The sequence below is a fragment of the Alligator mississippiensis genome, chromosome 2 (assembly GCF_030867095.1).
Source record: "Alligator mississippiensis isolate rAllMis1 chromosome 2, rAllMis1, whole genome shotgun sequence".
NCBI lineage: Eukaryota > Metazoa > Chordata > Crocodylia > Alligatoridae > Alligator > Alligator mississippiensis.
Genome location: NC_081825.1, coordinates 100,004,735 through 100,025,150, shown reverse-complemented (window position 1 = coordinate 100,025,150; position 20,416 = coordinate 100,004,735). Strand labels below are relative to the sequence as shown.

The 20,416-nt window shown below is 41.8% G+C and overlaps 1 protein-coding gene across 5 annotated transcripts in view; it reads right to left on the bottom strand.

The window, feature by feature from the left end:
- TTC29 (tetratricopeptide repeat domain 29) overlaps positions 1-20,416 on the bottom strand; it is a 364,566-nt gene that overhangs the window by 295,097 nt on the left and 49,053 nt on the right. For 2 of the 5 annotated variants that reach the window (XM_059721999.1, XM_059722000.1), the window contains exon 2: positions 14,688-14,835. The exons of the other annotated variants lie outside the window; for them this stretch is intronic. In XM_059721999.1, coding sequence (XP_059577982.1) covers positions 14,688-14,720 — 33 coding nt within the window. In that variant the 5' untranslated portion in view covers positions 14,721-14,835. The remainder of the gene's footprint in view (positions 1-14,687; positions 14,836-20,416) is intronic. 5 annotated transcript variants of the gene reach the window in all.

Genomic DNA, 20,416 nt, shown 5'->3' with positions numbered 1-20,416 from the left:
GAGAACAACACTGACCAACACAGAATCATTCTGACAACTTCAGAAAAACCTCATACTTTTGGAAGATGAGGATTTTTAAGATCTTCCAAAGTTTTGTTCTGGTGGATCGCAAGTTTAAAAACATGTCTCCCAAACAATTGAGTAGGGAAAAGTATAATTAATAACTAAGCTGGATATGTAAAAATGCAACTTCTCTATGCCATAAAAGCAATGAGCGTTCCACCTGGTCCCTTTTGGGCTAAGCTGTTTGATCAGCTTCCTTCAGTCTCTGTGGATGTCCTTATACTAGTCTAATTGAAGGACCCCTGTTCTCTTTTTATTTTTGCTCTATAAAAAATGCATTGGAGATGTCTTATAATGAACTTTGATATGGTGAAATGATAATAATGTCCTAATTATATATAAAAATGTAATTACACTTGCTACTATTATAGAAAAACTCCCTTTATAATGAAGTGTTATGTTGGAAAAAAGATTTCATTATAGGCGGATTCCTTTACTTGTTAATTTGGACTGTGATTCATTGCTTTAATATTAAAAAAAATTCTTTCTAAGTTACTTTTGATGTTTCTCATTTATGGTTCGTTTCACTGCTCTGGCACCGTAAGACGCCAAAATTGCAAACTTATTTAAGATATACTTTAAAATGCACCAGTTCTTTCTTTAAAACGAGGATAGAGAAGACAGAGCAAGAGTCCTTGTTTCTTCATTAAAAATAGTCTTGGCTGTAACATGGACTCTAGCAAACATCCAGGACTTCATTCCAACTGACTGCTTATCTTCTCAGATTCTTCTCAGATCTCAGTTTAAAAAAGGGAGTAACTTGACACTTTGAATCACTGATGGAGGGGAGAAGTTATGGAAAAAAACAATTCTTGGAAGGAACAATTTAAAGAAAACATGTTAGTCAGTTCTGAAAGTTGCAACTTATCTGAAATCTTCCAAACATCTGTATAAAAGAAATACAATATAACCCCAGGTCTAATACATTAAAATTGATGTGACTTCAGTTATAGGGATATTTTCTTTCCCATATTCTAAAAAAGTGGCAAGTAATTTCTTATGCTTCAAGCATTTTTGTGTTCCAGCAACCAACCCGTGCATTATACTCTTAACATGTAATAGTACAGCCTAGGATTGGTTAAATCCAGAAGAGGTTAGGTCTACTCTTTAAGAAACCATAAAAGTATTTTTTTAATAATATGAGATAGGATTTTACTAACATAGGGAAGGCCTACTAGACTGCATATAGGAATGGGTTTGAACTGACAAGAGTCCTCACCAACTCCAACAAACCAAATGGTCATTGTAAAGAGTCAGAAGTCATCATTTTCTATGTTTGTTTCTTATACTCATCAGAACAACCCCATCGTATATACTCTAGGTGCTGTTACTCCTAAAGCCTTTTTTATTTAGGACAACTGTAGCTTAGATCCTAACTTTTTGTCCCTAGAGGGCTAAGTAAACCTTCCATATAAAGTCAGGAGCTCCCTACTTATTCCCTAGAATAAGTTCTATTATTTGCTAAAAGAATGGGGCTGTAGGAAAAGTAAATTTGTTTATGGGTAAAACAAGAGAGACTCAAGTATGAGCCATACACTCAATGCTTGCTTTCTTCAAGATAATCATCTAGACCTAGATTTTTTTTGTTCTCTTTGAATTATAGTTCAAATATAAGGTGTACCTCCCAGCTTCCTTATAAGTTTCTGGTCTGAAAACATGCAGCTTTGTGTGGGTTCTTCAGAAAGCATAGCCATGTTCTCATTTCACAGACAACACAGAGCAACCGAAGAAAACGGATATTTTGCAACAGGAACTCAATCAGAAACCAAATACTCAGAATTTAAGTCCAATATTCTTATTGTTTTGTTTTGTCTGTTTCTGCACGTTACAAGTTTCTCGACTCTGTCACAGTCCTATGGATGTTATACTTTATTGTTTCTCTTACAAGGTTAGATTGCCCCATTAAATTATTTATTTTCTAGTAAATCTAGAAAAATCAAAATCTTTAAAAAAATTATTCCCACATGCAAACCAGAAAGAAATTCCATGCAGAAGAATGGAAGCATTTCTGCAGCTACCAGGCAATTATGATCTTTTAGGTTCAGATATATGGTATTATACCTTATGGTCAAAAGTAGGTTATGTCCTGATCCTAATGTGGTAATACTTGGCATCAGTAGAATATCCTATTTGTAATCACTGTATAAATATTATTTAATTCACAAAGCAACCCAACAAAGCACAACTTATCTCTGCTTCACAGCCAGGAACTCAGATTCTGATATGAATGGTATCAGTGTTATTCAGAAAAATTCTATGAAAGACACAAATGCAATTTAGATCAATTTCTAAGAATCTAAGAGAGCAGAACCACAACCCATAGAACAAATCATTAGTAGAAATAAAACTGTGTATGAGTGAGAAAGGGGATGAAGGATAGCTCCCTATTTCATGCAGACGAGGGGTACTCGTGATTTCCAGCCTAAGGCTCCCCACAGGTCAGGAGATTTGGTGATAGGGGAGTGGTGACCATTAATATGGCCACCCTCCCCCCTGCCAAATTCCCAAACCCCAAGCTCCATATGGTGGGTAGAGGCTGCATCATGCTCCCTCACCCCCACCCATGGCTGGATGGGGCCAGGCCATGTCCCCTAGCAGCTGAATCAAGGCCAGGCCATGCCCCCTTCCCTCCACAGAACCCAGTTGAGAGTGGGATGGGCATGCCCTGGGTTCTGGATCAGGACCACGGGCCAGATCCAGCCCACAGAGCAAAAAGGTTGAGCACCACTGATCTAGCTCACCTCAAGGACCCATTGTAGCTGTGGTCCTTGTTTAGCTGTGGTGGCAATAGTTTCTCCAAAAACAAGGAAAATACAGATTGAGAAGCTGACTACATCTAGCTGAATGGGGGAAGAACACACTGAATTCTGGAAAAAGTATGGTACAGTAGCTGTTCACCTTTTGGAGCTTAAGGTGAAGTCATGCAGAGCACCCATCTCCTGACTCTGCTGACAGCCCAAATTTTCCTTCTGGCAAAGGACCACTGTGAATAATTTCAGGTGTATATTTTGGCTTGTTTACCTGTGAAGTGTTAAAATTGGATTTATAATGAAAAACGAATTAGTGTAATGACAAAGTCGCTCAAACCCTCTATTAAAATAAAAATAATAGGAATACTCAGCACTATACAACTGATGTACATCACAACATTAATACAAGTTAGGTAAGTATCATTGCAGACCAAGTCCCACATCAGTTTTGAGGGGGAAGAGATTCATGGAATGGTTTTCATTGCTAACACATCACTTGCAGCATAGCTATTTTTACCCCAATACAATAAAACAAAATCTTTGAAGGAATGTCTGGCCTTATCTTACAGTTCGGTCATTAGACCTAGATATTTATCCAATTTCTGGGTAGATACCAAATAGTGGACACAGCCCTCACAAACTGTTGTTTTTACTCTCCTCTCTCTCCAACATCTAACTCAAGGAGGGGCAAAATACAGCCCACAGGACATATCCAGCTCACATGTTGATCCTATCCAGCCTGCCAGCTGCCACTGGGAGCCTGAGACTGTGCTCTGGGCCACTCCACTTGTCTGCAGCTGTGGCCAGGCCACACAGCATGCAGACTCCTCCACTCCCCTATATCCATCCCCACCTGCCAGCTTCCTGTTGGCACTGTGGCTGCACAGTCCTTGCTCCTCAGCCACCAGCAACAGGACCTGCATGGGGCAGACACCCTCAACTTTTCCAATGTGGCGTGGCAGCAGGGGCTCATTGCAGTGGGCAGGTGAGCAGGCAGTATGGCTACTCGGCACACTGCATCGTGACCCATCCCATGTGGGCCTGGTGTTCGGTGACTACAGCACCAGGGCTGTACAGTGCCAACAGGAAGCCAGGTAGGGGGTGGGATGGACATGCCAGGGTGGAGGAATCCGTGCTGCATGGCCCAGGCCCAGCTGCAGCAAAGCAGAGTGGCATAGGGTGCAGCCCTCCCTCCTCAGGGTCCCAGTTGTGGCCAGTGGGCTGGATAGGATCATTTGTCCCCTCTCCCCACACTGCCTTGCCCTCAACAGCTCATCAAAACTCCTTAAATAGCCCTCCAGTCCAAATAATTGCCCACCCCTGATCTAACTTGGTGGCTTCCTTGTCAAGCCTATTGAGCCATTCTTGAAAGAGTTCAATGAAACAATTCTTCTCTACATTTCAAACTAACTTTATTGATTGTTCTTCTGCCAGACTGAGATGTTAATGTTGATGTATGAAGAGAGAAATTCTCCTATTAGCAAAGCCTAGGATAGCAGGGTAATCATCATGATTTTTGACAGAAGGCACACCTTTGAAGACTCTAAGATCCTTGCAGCCTTTAAAAATTTCATTCCAGGCTAGCCACTTGCAAGATATTTCAAAAGCTTAAACTTCTCTTGATCAAAGGTGCTTTTGAATAACACTATTATGTTCTCCTCCTTAAATCCTGTCTGCTTGGCAGTGTTGGTGAAAAATTCGGCGGTTTCCTCCTTTTTCTACTAGTGAAATGTACTATAGCATGCAAAGTAGATGTATATCATTCGTTGGGACTGTCATAGGCTCTGTTGATATCTGAGGAACTGACAACCTAGAATAATGCCTTCAAAAAAACAGATTGCCTAGAAGAGCACAAAGCTGACTACAGCCAGTAGGATCTCTGCACGTAACGTGACCATATGGAAATACCAGTTGGTATTCATGTACATTAAAAATAATGTTACTTTAAAAATTGTATTATAAACCATGATTTCAGGTCTGGCCTACACATTTGCTTTTCCATTTTGGCATCATATTGTGCCTGCAATGGTGTATATGTACCTATTTTGTGTACAAACACTTACTTGCATGGGCAAATTGGACACCTTAGCTGATTAGCGCACAAAAACCAAGCAAGCCACTCAGTTCTGTGAGCAGATTCAGTTTTACCAGTAATAGCTATTGTGCAAAAATTTGAAGCTAATTTGTGGGTTGCTGAAAGTATGGCCTGTCACATGAGGTTGATCCAGTATATGGTCTGATCATGCTTGATGCTGTATTTAGAAAAATACACCTGCTGAGGGGGAGGGGGGAATCAGTGGATGTTTAAAGCAAACTTACTGCAAATTAAATTTTCCCTGGAGGCAGACACTCTTTATCTCAAGGACGCATCCAACAGTCCTGTTGTCCTGTTCTACAGTTTGTTTAAATATTGGCTTCTGTGATGATCGTGTCAGCAAGTATGCCATGTTCAATGAAGACACATTTGTCTACTAAAAACTGAACTAAGGCTTCTGATGGATTACATATACATTAGTATGTAGCTTTCAAAATATAATGACTTCCATTCACTATTGACTTGAACCAGATGGATGTCCATTGCCTAGAACAAGTATCTAAACCTAATCTCATTTCTTGTCCCATTACCCTTAGTAGCTTTAACCAATCAGGGCCCCATTGTGCTACACATTGTACAAGCATATATCAAGAAAAATCATCTGTCACAAGCAGTTTACAGTCTAATGACTCTGTTATTCATTTCTACATTTGATTCAATAAAAGGCCCCATTTTTATATCAGTGGAGATGCCAGAGGATTCTCAGTCTGCTGAACCTGAGTGGCAGACTCAAGGGAGTCCTGCCAAGAAGTTTCCATTGGCCTTGCTTATAAAAAACTTATGAAAATAGTATTCTTGCCTCTTGACTCTAATTTTATACAAAGCTATTAATGTGGACAGATAATTACCATTTAAGATCAAACCTCTGTTCAAAACATCTCTTATTGTGCCATGGTTTGAAAGCCAAGGAAAACTGTATTTGATGTTTCCTGCTATAACTGGTCACAAGAGGTGCCGCTAAGAGCCTTAGCTAATTCTTAAGGTTGTGCTCACCTCCATACCTACTTGCTCCCCTTCCCAGAAAATGTTTCAACCACCAACAATCAAACCAATCATATTCCCCTGATCTGCACCATCAGTTCTACCCGCACGTTGTGTCTCTCTCAAAATTAATCTCACTTCCTTCTGGAGTTTCCCAAGGGTTTCTCCCCTCTTCAAAGTGTGGAGGCTGTTGTAGTGGGGTTCACCATTAACTGGAGAACCCCACTGTGGATGCCTTCCATTCAGGGTTCTCTGCAGGGATATGGAAAGGAGGAAAGGAGAAAGAAACAGAAAAGTCATCCCATTGTTCACAGGAGAACCCTGAGCTGCTGTGCCCTTCTTCAGCTCCCTCCTTCTCTTCCTTTTTCTGCAAAAATAGAATGGGGGAAGGAGAGAGCACTGCCTGCTTCTGGCAGCAACTCTTATTGGCTGCTCTCACCAAGGAGGCAGACAGATGTGTAAAACAGACAGTCAGAGAGGTTTTCCCTCAGATGCTATTAAAATGTACCCCTCAGTAACATAGCTTGCTTCTTAGAGATTTAATTTCCCAACTCTGTGACCAACTGCAACTAGTCACCCTTTACATTTTCAGGTCCTTGGCTTTTTCTAATTTAAAGCGTGCCCGCACGCACACACTTAACATTTCAAAAAATAGGCACCTGGAGCAGGATTGGAAACTCTGTATGCAAACGGTGCACGTAATTAAAACAGATACATTCAAATATGGAGATCAATGGATATGTGTATGTTTTGTGTATCCCAGTATATAATATCCCAGGAACATCCCATTACCAAATGCATATTTTGTAGGTTTGAAAAAATGGTTCTTAATATCACCAAGACTCAAGACTGGGATGCACTTGCCCAGGTTTTGTAGGACTTCAGTCTGCAAATATTTCTATTGATTTAAAATCAACTTCACATGGAATAAGAAGCTCCACCACTGAAGTGTGAATCACAGTTTGGCTCTTACAGATATTATTTAGTACTGCATCTTGCCCCAGGAGTCTTTTCTGAGGGCTAATGGGGGAATACTGTGGAGCAGCAAGACCTGTAAAGTCTACGATGGGGTGATGAACTGTCATTTTTTGGTCATTAAGGGTGCAGACAGAAGTGTAGCTCTCTGCTCCAACTGTGAACGCTTTTCAGGAATTGTTATGAATTACAACGATCCTCCAGACCAAACAGAAGTTTACTGTTGGTTCCAGGAGGGAGGGGAAGGTAGCTGCTGGATGGCAGTGGGCAGCCAGTTTCCCCTAGCAATGGCCCCTCCTCTCTCCCAGTCTGTCCCTGTTTCAGAATGGGAGGGGCAAAAAGGAAGAGGGAGCTCATTCTAGGGGTTCCCCAGCCAGTGCTAGAGTGGGTGTATTGGAGCCCCCTCCCATCTTAGGGGTGTTCCAATACACCCACTCCACCCTCCAGTAGAAGCTGAACCCCACCCCGCCCCAAACTCCAAACCCTCCACTCCGTTTCCCCTCCCATTCTGAAAACAGCTTGAGTCCGAGAGGCAGTGCAGACAGAAGTTACAGAAGATGCTTTGTTTTGAAACATCGTCTGACCACTCATACAATGAGGGTTCAGATTTTTGCCCAATTTATCATTTTTGAAGCAGTCTGCAGCCATGTACTTGTCTTTGGTCATGGCTATAGGCTGCTTTCTGTGGCCAGATCAGGCAAAAATTATTATTTTTGTCTACACTCTAAAAGTATCTTGCAACCAGTGTGTATGAGATTTCATAGCCTCTGTTCCTAAAACCTTTGGTAAGGTGTGCAAAAGAACAACCCTCAGAGGAGGTAAGCATAATAAAGCTCTTCCTAGCTCAGCCATTAACATTTCTTTATATTTATCTGGAGGAGCTGCTATTATATCTTACATAGTACTACAAATGCAACAATGCTATAGTTTAGTATTCCCACTTGAATTCCCTGCTGCGGTTTTGTGTGTACAGTAAACCCACCTGCTAGAGGGGAAGGTTTGATAATCAATGATAATCTATTCTGCCTGTTTCCTCACCAGATAACTTTAAGTAGTGGACTTAGCTTTTAATTCCTCGACTACTCCAGGAAACTGTAATGGGCTATTTTATGGCAATCAGCATAAAGAGACTTTCAAGCTGTGGGCTGTTGAACTGATGCACTCTAATAATAATGTTTCAAAAAGAGATATTATAGTCCATCTTCCAAAAGGGATTTGTCTAAGTAAAAGAAAAAATGATACACCATTTGCCTATAGCTCATGTATTGAATAGAGTAATTTGGTGTAAAACAAATAATGATTGTGAAAGGACAGTTACATCTCTATAATCATCAGAAGCTGCTAAGTGTGCACTGGTTTGACAGTGATGCATACATATATAGCTGTGTAATGACCAGGGCATAGACAGTCCAGCACAGTGCTTAGGACCAAGTCTACAGAGTCAGGCTGCCAGAATATAAGTAGGGGTGTACTCAGTTCACAATTTTATGGATTTTGTGGAAAACACAAAATCCAGGATAGTCCACAAATCAACTTAAAAAAATAAACTTAATAAAAATAAGTGGGAGACAGCAGTCCTTGCTGATGTGGTATGGCCTTGCAGCACACCTGGGGTGAGGGAGAAGGTGCTAGCTGGCAGGGTGAAGTGAAGGGCAGCAAACAAGACGGTGGCTGCCCCCTTGTCCCTCCTCCCCCTGGCAGGGGCTTCTTTGCCAATCAGCACTAAAGGATGGGGTCAGGGAAGCACATCTGGGAAATATCCATGAAATTTGCTCTATATGCCATGACCAACCCAGGAAAAGTGTTTAGTTTCACCTTAACTTAAGTAGGTCCCTAAATATAAGCTAAAGCAATGATACTCAACCAGGGTGCCACCTTGTGATCTTTGCAAGGTTTCTCAAACTATCATGTAATGTTAGCACTGTTAGGTGTGCAAACATGGTTTACAGGACAAACCCAGAGATTTCAAATAGAAATCCACAGTGTTAAAAACATTCTGACTTATGGCCTTTTTGAGGGTTTTTTTTTTGCCACAGAAGCATAGCTTTATTTTTCTGTAGTCAAAAACTGAGTGAAAAGTAAGACCTAACATTTTCTGAGGGGTGCCTTGAGTCTACTGAGGGGTACCTTGGATCTAAAAAGATTGAGAATTACTGATCTAAAAAGTGTCCGGAGTCAGAAAATTAATCAGTATCTTAAAGGGCTAAAAACAAGTCTGAGGGTTTTTTCTTGACCAGTTACTGATGATATACCTACATAGTAAATGAGACTAGGCACTGAAACCAGACACATTGCTGAGAATTAAGCCCCAGTCATACATGTCCACTCCTGATTATATCGGCAGTGTGTTTGTGGTAGCACTGAGCCATCCATTATGGGTGTGCGCAGCGGGCCCTATTCAATTCAGACTTGGATTCAGCCTGAAACAGGGACAGTGATTCAATTAGTTGATTCAGATCACTGTCCCTGATTTGATTTGGCTGAATCCGAATCTGAAGATTCAGTGCTGATTCAGAGAATCAGCAATTCAGACATAGACACAGCTTGAAATGTTTTTTCTATATACCTCGAGGTATCAGTGTGGCTTGTGATCACTGTGATGCTGGGACAGATGGAGCATCCCACAGGAGTGGGGGGGGGGGGGGGCCCTCCACGTGCTTGGCAGTGAACCTGGAAGTGAATTGGAAGTACTTCCAGTCCACTTCTGAGTCCACCGGGGAGCACTCTGGGAACCCCCTCACTCAGGTATTGGTCACAGAGGAGCCCTAGGTGCCTCCTCCAGACCCAGGAGGCACCATTCACTGAGCCAGGGGAGGGGCAGGGGGGGCCTGGTGGGGTGGGGTGGGGGGGGCCTAAGTGCTTCGCAGTGGACTGGAAGCACTTCTGGTTCACTTCCGGGTCTGCTGCCAAGTGCGCTGGGGAGTCCCCTGTGCTTCTGTGGAATGCTCCACATGCCCCAGCATTGCAGTGTTGATGAGCTGCCTGCTACCTAGAGGTATGTAGAAAAAACATTTAAAGCTGTGTCTATGTCCAAATCTCTGAATCAATTTGAAGGGTTCTGATTTGATTTGGAGAGATTAAAGGGTTCACTGCTTCGATTCGGATTCAGAGATTCAGCCACCGAATCGGGCTGAATCTCTGCTGAATACAATCAGGGACCAAAGCTTTGCACAGACCTACCATCCATCCTGCAAGTTTGTGATCCCAGGTGAGTGAAGTAGGCACAAATGAGCAGGGCTTATTTCGCAGCAGAAAGTCTATTCACTGACAAGGAGCCATGCAGACTTGCCCTTAGTGACTGAAGAACCTGCTCTAAATATTTGGACTTTAGCCAATTGCCTGGGATGACCACTCTCATGGGTATAGAAGTCTGTCTGCAAGGGCTTGCCCATCAAGGGATTGCTTGCTGGGATCTGGCCTAGGCCTGCTGTTAATACTATATGTATTAAGCTTGCTGACAGTAAGGGTAATATCAGAAGTCTTTATTACCCATAAGGGAATGGGCTGACAGGGAATGCAATACTGAGAGCAAAGAGAATTCTAAGCTCCTTATTAGGTTTGTTGAGCTCTAGGTCCTGTCATTCCAACAAGCCCAGATCAGCTCCTGATGCATCAACAGGTCATAACACCATTCTGCTTAAAGATGGGAGGCTGAGAGGTGCCAAGTCTATGACTTCTCATGCTTTTCTTAGACTCTTGGAATGAAGCCCAAAAGCTTACACTATCTTAAGCCGGGTATGGACAAACAGGATGTGTAAACATGCTAGCTATTTTCACTAGATGTAGCTAAATCCTGAGAAAACTGATGAAAACATTCTATACAGAAGAAGCATGTAGCTGGTTCCAAGTCCAGTAACACATAGGAGAAATGGTATCCACACTAGTAATGAAGAACAAACCCAGGGAGATTCCTAAACCTACTGAATAGGAGTCTAAAATGTTGGGATTTGAATATCAAAGGGAACCATCTATACAGAACCTTCCTCAAGAGTACAAGGTAACAAGATCTGGATGAACAATGAAGCCAGTGACCCACTTGAAGAGGTCATTTGTTGTTCAACCTGTGTTCTCGTTAAATATGGCTTGTCCATATAAAACCATTGGGGATAGGGGAAGGGATAGAATAGGAAGAGACATATATGGATTTGTTGCTGTTTTTTAAAATTAGTATCAGGGAGCCAAGTAGGAAGTGACTAGAACAGATCTAGGTAACAGCTGTATAGTGAAGCAGGGAGATTGACAAGACACCCCCCACATACACATACTGAAGAAAAGAGAGGGACTGTATTTAGGCATAATTCTATTTTATTTTACATATTTTGATAATGTTCCCAGTTCAGTTTTAGAACAAATGACTCTTTTTATGACTACCATTATCATAAAACAGTAATGGAAGTGGCACATTCTTTGTACCAGTATTTTTTTCATTACTATTTACCACAAATTTACACTCAAGGGTAGATTCTGACCCTCTCATTCACACAGGATAGTTCCTTATTCCATGAACACTATACTAAATTCTACTTGGAAACAATAGGATTTCTGACTGAGTAAAGCATCAGTGTAAATTAGGGTAGTAAACTCTGGCCCTATGATGCTTGCAAAGAAGAGAGGTTCTAACATTCTTAATTATGAGTATTCTCAGCTCATTTGTAAAGAACCAAATATAAATAGGATGCTTCTCAAACTATCACCCAATAATTCAAAACCAAATTAGCAATGATCAGTGGTGAAAGAAAATTACCATAAATTAGGAGTAAATGAATGAAAGGGAACCTTTCCTGAGTTTGCATTTTTAAAGACAAGCAATACCAACAATCCCCATGGGACGCATCCACACATGCAAGCACTTGCACTTGCAGCAGCTCAAATAGAAGCAGTGCAAATTTGAGCCAGGACTTTTTGCCTCAGCTCACGTGCCTGGACCTGCACTTTGGTGTGGGGCAAATTGGGCCACTTGGGGCAAAATAACCCTACCTGGCTCCTCCTGAATCTGTGCTGCCCCCAGCAGTATAAAAAGCTTCCCTGTCCTGGCCCCATCAGCACAAAAAGCTGCCCTGTCAAGTAGCTCAGGGCTACTCATTCTCAGGAGCTTCTGGGGCCCAGCCAATTGGTACCTGGGGACACTACCCCTTGTGCCAGCTGGACTCCTGAAGCAGCCCAGGGCTTCTTCAGCACCTTTTACCCACTGCAGCAGTCTGGCAATAGGGGCTGCTGCCTGGCTGTGACCCGCTGCTCACCCGCCAGACCTGGATGGGGACTGCACAGCCAGTAGAGGCATCTGCCCCTCTGGACCAGCTGCAGAGTTGGCCTTTGTGCGGCACTACAGCCACGTGTGCCCCCTGCCCAGCCGTCTGGGCAGTTATCACCTGCAAGATGTTCCCAGTGTGGTGGCCTGCTTTGAACTGTCAAAGCATGTCCTCCTGGCCCCAGCTGCCCAGGAGGTCAGCCACCTCCAACTGGGTCCAAGGTGCCAGCTCTGAGCAGGCAGGGTCCTGCCACTTGCCTCCCTAGCAGGAATTCTGGTGTTCTCTATTTGAAAACTGAAAAACCCCTGATAAAAAAAATCCCAAAGTCACTCTGTAAAATACCCCAAAATCAATGTTCCTCCACAATTAAAACAAAAGATTGTTATATATATATATAGAGAGAGAGAGAGAGACAACAATCAGTTTGACAATGTTTTATTGTTATATCTCCAGTATTAAAGCAATTTGGAAGCCTATCAGTGTCTCTATTGTCATAATAAAATGAATTCTAAATACCTATATGTTTTGCTGTTTGCCTTTGCTTTTCTTACCATAGAGCAGTTAGAGCTCCCTGTGACCCCTTCACTAACCAGGATGTGGGGACAGCTGCCCCTGCAGCCACAGCTCCTGCCAGCAGGTCTCATCCTGTCTGGCAGTTGGCCATGCAGGGTGTATGTATGTGGGGGGCCGTGGGGTGTGTGCGTAGGTGTGGGTGGCTTGTGGAGGGACTGGGGGGGGCTACTCAGGAAGGGTGGGTCCCCTGCCCCCTGCAGAGTGCAGCCCCCTGCACAGCTCATGGATTGCCCCCCACAGGGACCACCCCCCTCCTGCCAGGACCACATGCCCCACCCCACTTGCTCCTCCAGCCTCCTGGATTGTTGCCCCACCTGGCCCCATTCTCAAAGGGCTTTGAGATGCTGCAAGATGCATGTGTGTGCTCATGTGGATGAGCCCATGATATCTATTAATGCCCATGGTTCATCATCCAGCATCACTGTTTGTGCAAGGAGTACCATTCGTTTATGGTGATCCATAAAAGCCAGTAAAGTTTGCTTGAAAACTATAGCTAACTTTTGAAAGAGGATATATTTTCAGGCAGGGGATAGAGAGGGTGTCAAACAATTAATGGACAAGAAAATAGGACCCTACTTCAGGAAGCATTTGTTGCACATAAGCTTTTCAAAGCATTTGCCAATTCCCTAAACTCTTCTACTTGTTGCTAGCAGGATTGCCAACAAACCTGTAATAAATTGGGTTTTCATTTTTTTTAACACAAGGATTTTCTTACAAGAGAGGCCTTATTTTTAAAAGATGTACAGCTCAGCTCATCTTCTAATGACACAATATACACTGTGTAACACATGGCAATGTCTAACCAAAGCATTTATCCTACCAATTTTTTTAAACCCTCTTCATTTTGCATACTACAGACAACTTCTTATTCAATATTATGGCAGCTTGAATCCTTGTCTTTAGGGAATAACTGGAAGACATTTTAGCATCTAATTTTTCAACTACCTCATTAGGGTGATGAAAAGCTCATGATGAAGGGGCAGTGCCACGCTCGAAGAGCGAGGGGTTCCTGTTGTCTTGAATTATTAACTAGCCAATATTCAGTGGACTGTTACTGTCTGCCTGCTACAGCAGGTGGTACCACATTGCCTTTCACTTGGAAAGCATCTGCTTGCTCTGAGCCTCCCCAGAGCTTGCTACAGTCATTTGTTCGATTTAAGACAGACACTGTCATTATTCTGTGCAGCACTTCACAGAAATATTTCCTACTAAATGCTTGAACCATCTGAGCAGCACCAGGCAGGCTGCAGGCTTCATTAATAATGCATCCATGCTTATCAATAGATTTAGACAACTGGTATTTAGAAGCTTCTTCAGAAGGAGTGGGGTTTTTTTCACACCAGTTAGCTTCATTCTGTCAGTTCCTTGATGTAGACATTACATCCAACTGAGTTCTGAAAGCCAGAGGTGCTAAAATTGCATTTGAGCTCTCCCTTGCTTTGGAGCACTGTTTGACTGATGTAACTCTTAAGATCATCCCCTCTGTTGCTCTCTTCTTCTGTGGGCTTTTTTTTTTTTTTATGTTTAAGCTATAATGGAACTGTGCACTTGTCACAGTTATCTTGCTTTAAAGTTCATGGCAGCTTTGGCTTCCCATTACAAACAATTCAAGCTTCCACTAACTCTTTTCTAGATTCAATTCTTGAATAAAAATACTATCTAAATAATAATAAATATTATTAACATAATGGTCACCAGAAACCTTTCCACCAAACCACTCTGGATGCAACTGACTTGCACCTGGGCAATAAAAAAAGAGTGTAAGGAAGAGTAACTACTGCTGCCCTGTTCAAGTACAAGCACACAAATAAAGGAGCAATCAGGTTTAATAAGGGAACTGAAAGAGACAGGGACAAAGATATTGCCTACAACTGTCATCTGTTTAAAAAAAAAAAAAAAAAGGAAAATGTTCCTTGGATATAGGTGTCCAATGTGTGCTCATATTGCTCAGTTTATTGGGCAAACTGAGGCTAGGCCTCTTTTGTTCCTGCTTGAATTTACCTCTTTGCAATAGGTTTCCTGACCTTTACTCATCTCTTGGTAGAAGTCCTATCTTTCACATTGGAGTTGCCAGCCTTGATAGCCTGCTGGGAACTTGCTTGGGATACCAGGTCAGAGCATTCCCCAGTTGATGGCCTTCACATCTCTCCTACCATAAAGAAAAGAATGAAGTAGGGTTACTTCTAAAATGACCTAAGGAAGTTGTAGCTCCTTTCTTTTAAGGCATATATTATCACTTCTTATTATCTGAATGTGTGAAAATTGAACTCATAAGCTGCTCTCCCACTTGTTAAAAAAAAAAAAAGGCAAACAGAATTTCCTACCAAAGCCTTATCATGGCTCATTTTCATTTTTACTGACTTATGAACTCAGGGACCATGAACAAAATTTTCCTTTTCCCTTTTGACTGCTACTTTCTCTGCACTCTACCAGCCAGCTGCTTTATGCTTATCTGTGGTTTTCCTCAGATATCAGAGGCATCATGCATCTGGTGGGATACTTTAGAAGCCTCAGTTTGCTCTCTCTCCTGAAGGTTGACTCATAGCCACTTTAAGCTGTACCTCATCTGTGCTCAAGCACAGCCTACTGTAGCAGTGGAGCAGCATCCCAGTTTCAGGCCAAACTAACAGAAAGTTAATCTACTACTATGATACAATGCTCTTTCTCCAATGGATTGTCACTACGCACTTGCTGGTCTGTAACTTAGCCTCTGAATGATACAGCATCTCAGATCCTAGAGATATTTACTCAGGGATCAGCTTAGAGCTGTATTCAACTTCCTCCCACCCCTCTACCATCTTTGGGTTCCCATCTCTGGAGACCCTCATATCCCTTCCAGCTAGTTAAGAACCAGTCTAGCTACCAATGTACTCATCTGCCAGTCTGTCTACTGGAGTTCACATTTTTGCCCACATTCTTAGATCACAGAAACATAGCAGAGGCCTCCTGGGTCATCAAGTCCAGTCCCCCACATTCACAGACAATCATTTAGCCAAAGAATCTCTCAGATCACCACTTTAAACTCTCACACACAACTACAAGGAACAATACCTCAAATACTAAGAACACTCTACAATAGTAATTCTCAATAGTAATTCTCAGGGTGTCAGTGTCCCCTGGGTGCCATAAGCTCTGTTGAAGGGTGCTGCAGGAAAAGTGAGAAGATAAGCAGATAAGTATAGGCTAAAGTTCCAGGTGTTAGAAGAAAAGCACATAAGGGCAGGCACAGTGTCTCCCTGCCTGGCCCCCACCCCTCATTGCATGATCCCTCTGGTTTTGGGGTCTGACTCAATTCACAGATGGCATTGAATGGGTGCCTGGAGTCTAAAAAAGTTGAAAATCACTGCTGTATAGCACACCATAATAAAAAACAGGGGAGGCAAGGGTACTGCTAATGTGCTACAACTGCAGTCACAAGGAACTATGTGGTTTATATATGATTACAAAATCCTAGGAGAAGGACTGTTTCACATTCCAGAGAAAAGCAAAAAAACCCCAAACCAAACCAACCCCCCTCCCCCCCCCCCAACCCATAGTCCATGCTAAAAATGAGCTAGGGAAAAATATTTCTTCTGATCACAAATCTGGTGATCAGTGGGCATATCTACATGTGCACTTTAATGTGCCTTAACCTGTTTTAATGTGCATTAAAACATCACTAAAAAAAGTGCTACTTAGCCTATTTTAATGCACACTAACTAAGGTGCATTGTGTCACTTAAAAACTACTCTTTAGTCAATGAACATTAAGACAGTCTAATGCGCATTTTCTTAGTACCTCACAATGGAGGTACTAGATTTAATGCACATTAACTAAAAGAACATTAATGCACATGTAGACATGCCCAGCATGACCCTGAGCATAAGAGCAAGAACCTCTGGCCAGGAACTCTAAGTTTTCTAAGTACCAGCAGAAGCAAGGGTTAGCCCCAGTGAAAAGCCTTCAGCTTAACCTGTGGCCAATGTACCAATGTTTCAGAAGAAGGCAGGAACACCCCTCCCCCCCAACCCCCCACCCAAAAAAACCCCAAACAACCCCTTCCCCAAAAAAACAAACAAACAAACAAACAAACCCCAAAACAGAAGACAGCTTCATTCATGAGGGGAAAGAAATTCCTTCCTATCCCCTATTAGTAATTAGCAGAATCCCTTAAGCATAGAATTATCAGACTCCTACTATACTAAAAGGAGGGTTACCTTTGTATCCCAAATGGGGATTGCCAATACGTGATTCCACATAAACACTAGCTGTTGAGCCAGAACTCCCCATTCTGGCAACACATCTCATAGGAACGTTTCAACCTAACAACCTAAATATCTAGTTTCATGACCCCAGCCTCTGCTCCATCTGCCAAGCTGACCTCCATTTGGTTTGCCAACTCCCCTTAAGTTACAATTTTTGTGCTTTTGCACCCCATGAAATCTTTTTTCTATAGACCTTTGGGGTATATTCTAATATAAGGAGAATAATTGTCTTAAATGTACTAGACTTCCTGCAGTCTGAATATATAAGCCAAAGGCTTTTGGCCATATTAAAATGGTGATAAAATAGACTCTAAAGGAAGCCTGGTTCAGGTTACAAGACTTCTCAAAGATGGTGAAATAGGTATCCCCTCCTTAAATGTGAGGGAACTTCGAAACTGGCATTTTGTGTTCTACCACTGCTTAGCTAGTTTTAATTTGTTGTTGGGACCCTGGTTCATCTGATACCCAAGGTCCAACTCACTTCTATCTCTTCCTTTCCAAATCAGAGAGTTTTACCTACCCTACTTCCAATCTCAGTCTTTAGTCTCTACCTTCACTGTACTCCTCAATATCTAGCCTCTGTTACCAGCAGCATATTCTACTACTTTGGGTCTTGATTTGGGGAAACTGGCCTGGATGGGACCACGGTGTAGCACACCTACTACATAGGGTGTATTTGGCCTTCTTATTTTCTACTCCTAACTCACACTGCTCAAACTACCCACAACTGACTATCTGGTTCATACTGCCCTCTTTCTTTATTAACCCCCAATATCACCAGTCATGGCTTCTATTAAGACCTAATTCTAGGATAATATTTCTTATTTAGCCATCAGAATACGGTAGCTCAAGAAATTGTGACTTCAAGTTTTCTGGGGTCTATTCTACTTTCTCCGAACATCTCCACAAATTGCTAATGGATTCTTCCTTCTGTCTCTGCAAAAAGAACACAGGTCATTTTTCTTCTTGTTTCACCTATCAACATTTGTTTGGCACTTTTACTCAGTTCTAGTATTACTCAGTAGTCCTATGCTGACACCATTATCACAGTCATAGGGAAAATTGTATTTAAGTCCATCTAATCCTTCCTGAACACATCCTTTTGGAGGCAGGTTCCCCAATTTTCTCTGTTCCCTTAGTGGAACCAATGATCTGGGTCTGCAGCTAGATCACGGGGCTTCAGCTCCCCTGTTACCACCTGTGCTAATCCTTCAGGTCCAAATATATTTGACACTGGTAAGCCTTACTTGTTCGGGGCCCTGTGACAACAGCTGATCAAAGGGCATGTCTACATGAGACACTAACTGTGCAGTAGCATGTCACAGCACAAACAGTGCTAATACACTACTGTGCAGTAGTATTAGGCTACTGCACAGTAGTGTCACTAAAAAGGGATGCACTGCTTCTACAGTGTAGTAACACCAGTTACTGTACTTTAAATTTAGTACTTGATTATACAAGTACTAAATTTAATGTGCAGTAACTATGGTACATTTATGAACATGGAGACTCACCCAAAGACAGTCAAAATTAGCTCCTTTGAAACACCATAGGCACATAACCCTTTGCTCTGCATGCTAAAATAATAAAGGCCTATATGCACTGTTACCTCCATCCCAGGGGTTGCTGTAGCTTCTGTGGCCAAGTACAGATGTTACACTTTTACCAGTATAAGTGATCAGAAACCAATCTATACCCATAACAGAATAGGAGTTCAGCACACACAGACTGGTTTAAAAATGGCAGAACCCAGTCTAAGATTTACTTCTCTCCCCGCCCAATCAAAGAGCAAATGTGTTCTGTTTGCTACTGACTAAACTATGCTGCTTACAGAAAACCATGTAACTTAGATAGACTCCACTTGGGCTTTTTGAATTTTTATACCTAGCCTGCGTGTCTCCAGGTCAGAGACACATCTCTGTGCTGTGATTGACAATTCATTCAAACCTGTTACCTTTCTTTTCTAGGCTTAGGATTCTTTAGTAATTAGTTTTCCCTTAGAGTTTAGTCTCAGAACAGAGAAGCGTAAACCCTGCTTGTCTGCTTGGAGCCATATTTTCTTAAATCTCTCTGATATTTTTTTCCCTGTTTGCTTCTCCTCTGACAACCTCTTTCATTATAAATTGGCGATCGCACAAGAAGATAACCAACAAGTAAATGAAGATGCACCTGAGATTTATAATAAAAATGCACATCATTTCCTCATTCTTCCAACACAGAAGCGTTACAACATCTTTCAAATAGTGATAAGGCTAACATACAAGTGATTTCAGATGAAAACACAAAGACAAGAATATAAAGTAATTTAGGGCCCAATCTGTCTCCAAGTCATGTCAATGCTACGTCAAGGATCATCCTGTAAAAGAGCTAAAAAATACTGCCTGTTGTAGTTTGGGTCCACTCAAACTCTTGCTAAAATCAACAGGAACATTCCCAGTGAATTCATTTCAAATGTCTCAGCAGTGGCAGCTCTGCTGATAATTGTTTTTACCAATGTCAACTTAATATAAAGGATAAGAGCCTGATCCTCAGTCTACTGAAGTCAGTGGAAAATTCTTTCAGTCTTAAGACAAGAAAGATATAGCCTTAATGAATGGAAATACCTTCAAATGAGTTTTATTTGAGTAAGGCTGTGACAGAGTGACTAAGGCCAAGACACAGCTGAAGTTATTTTAATATAGTAACAGTTTCCTTTTCAAATATCTGCCAAAAGTGGTACATGCAGTACTAGTTCACAGTGGCACATACCCTGTACAATATTATCCCTAAATGTTGTCTCCAGCAAAGCTGTTTTCACAAAAAAACAAACAAAAAAGTAACGGGGAAGGGGGACTACTACTGTTTTTAAGGAGAAAAAAGTTTATCCCATATGTTATACAGTATTAAGATTTCAGGCTATGAGGAAAAGGCAGGGGATTATTTTCATCATGACTTATCAGATGTCTTTGAGTTAAGTTATACAAAAAATGATAATTTCTTGACAATTTTTTAAGTGCATTTAGTGCTCTTGATAGTTTCAGGAATTACAGCCTTTGAGAAGTCTGACAGTCTACTACCAAGGAGGTACTGAATAGGCAAGGATGGTAGCATATGCTTCCTCATAATGTCCTAGTGGTATATATCAGCCATGCTTTGGAAGGGCCACCTGTAGCAGTGAAAAGACAATACAGCGTTCCCTGCCCATTCTGTCATTTTTGTCTCTGTGGGGAGTCTAAACCAGGTTCTGCTTAACAGTAACAGTTATGATCTGCACAACAATATACCATCAGCTATACTCCTCCATGTTTAACTGTGTTTTTCAATTGTGATTGGAAGAGTTAAGGGTCTTCTGTTGTTCTTGGGGGAAGGAAATGTGAGTTGATCAAAAGCCAGTGGGTAATTCAGGTAATAACTGATTGCATTCATACCAATTGCTTTTTTTCTATTTGAGATCTGTTTAATATTAATCAGACCCAGAAAATTTACCATTACCATTTGTAGGAGATC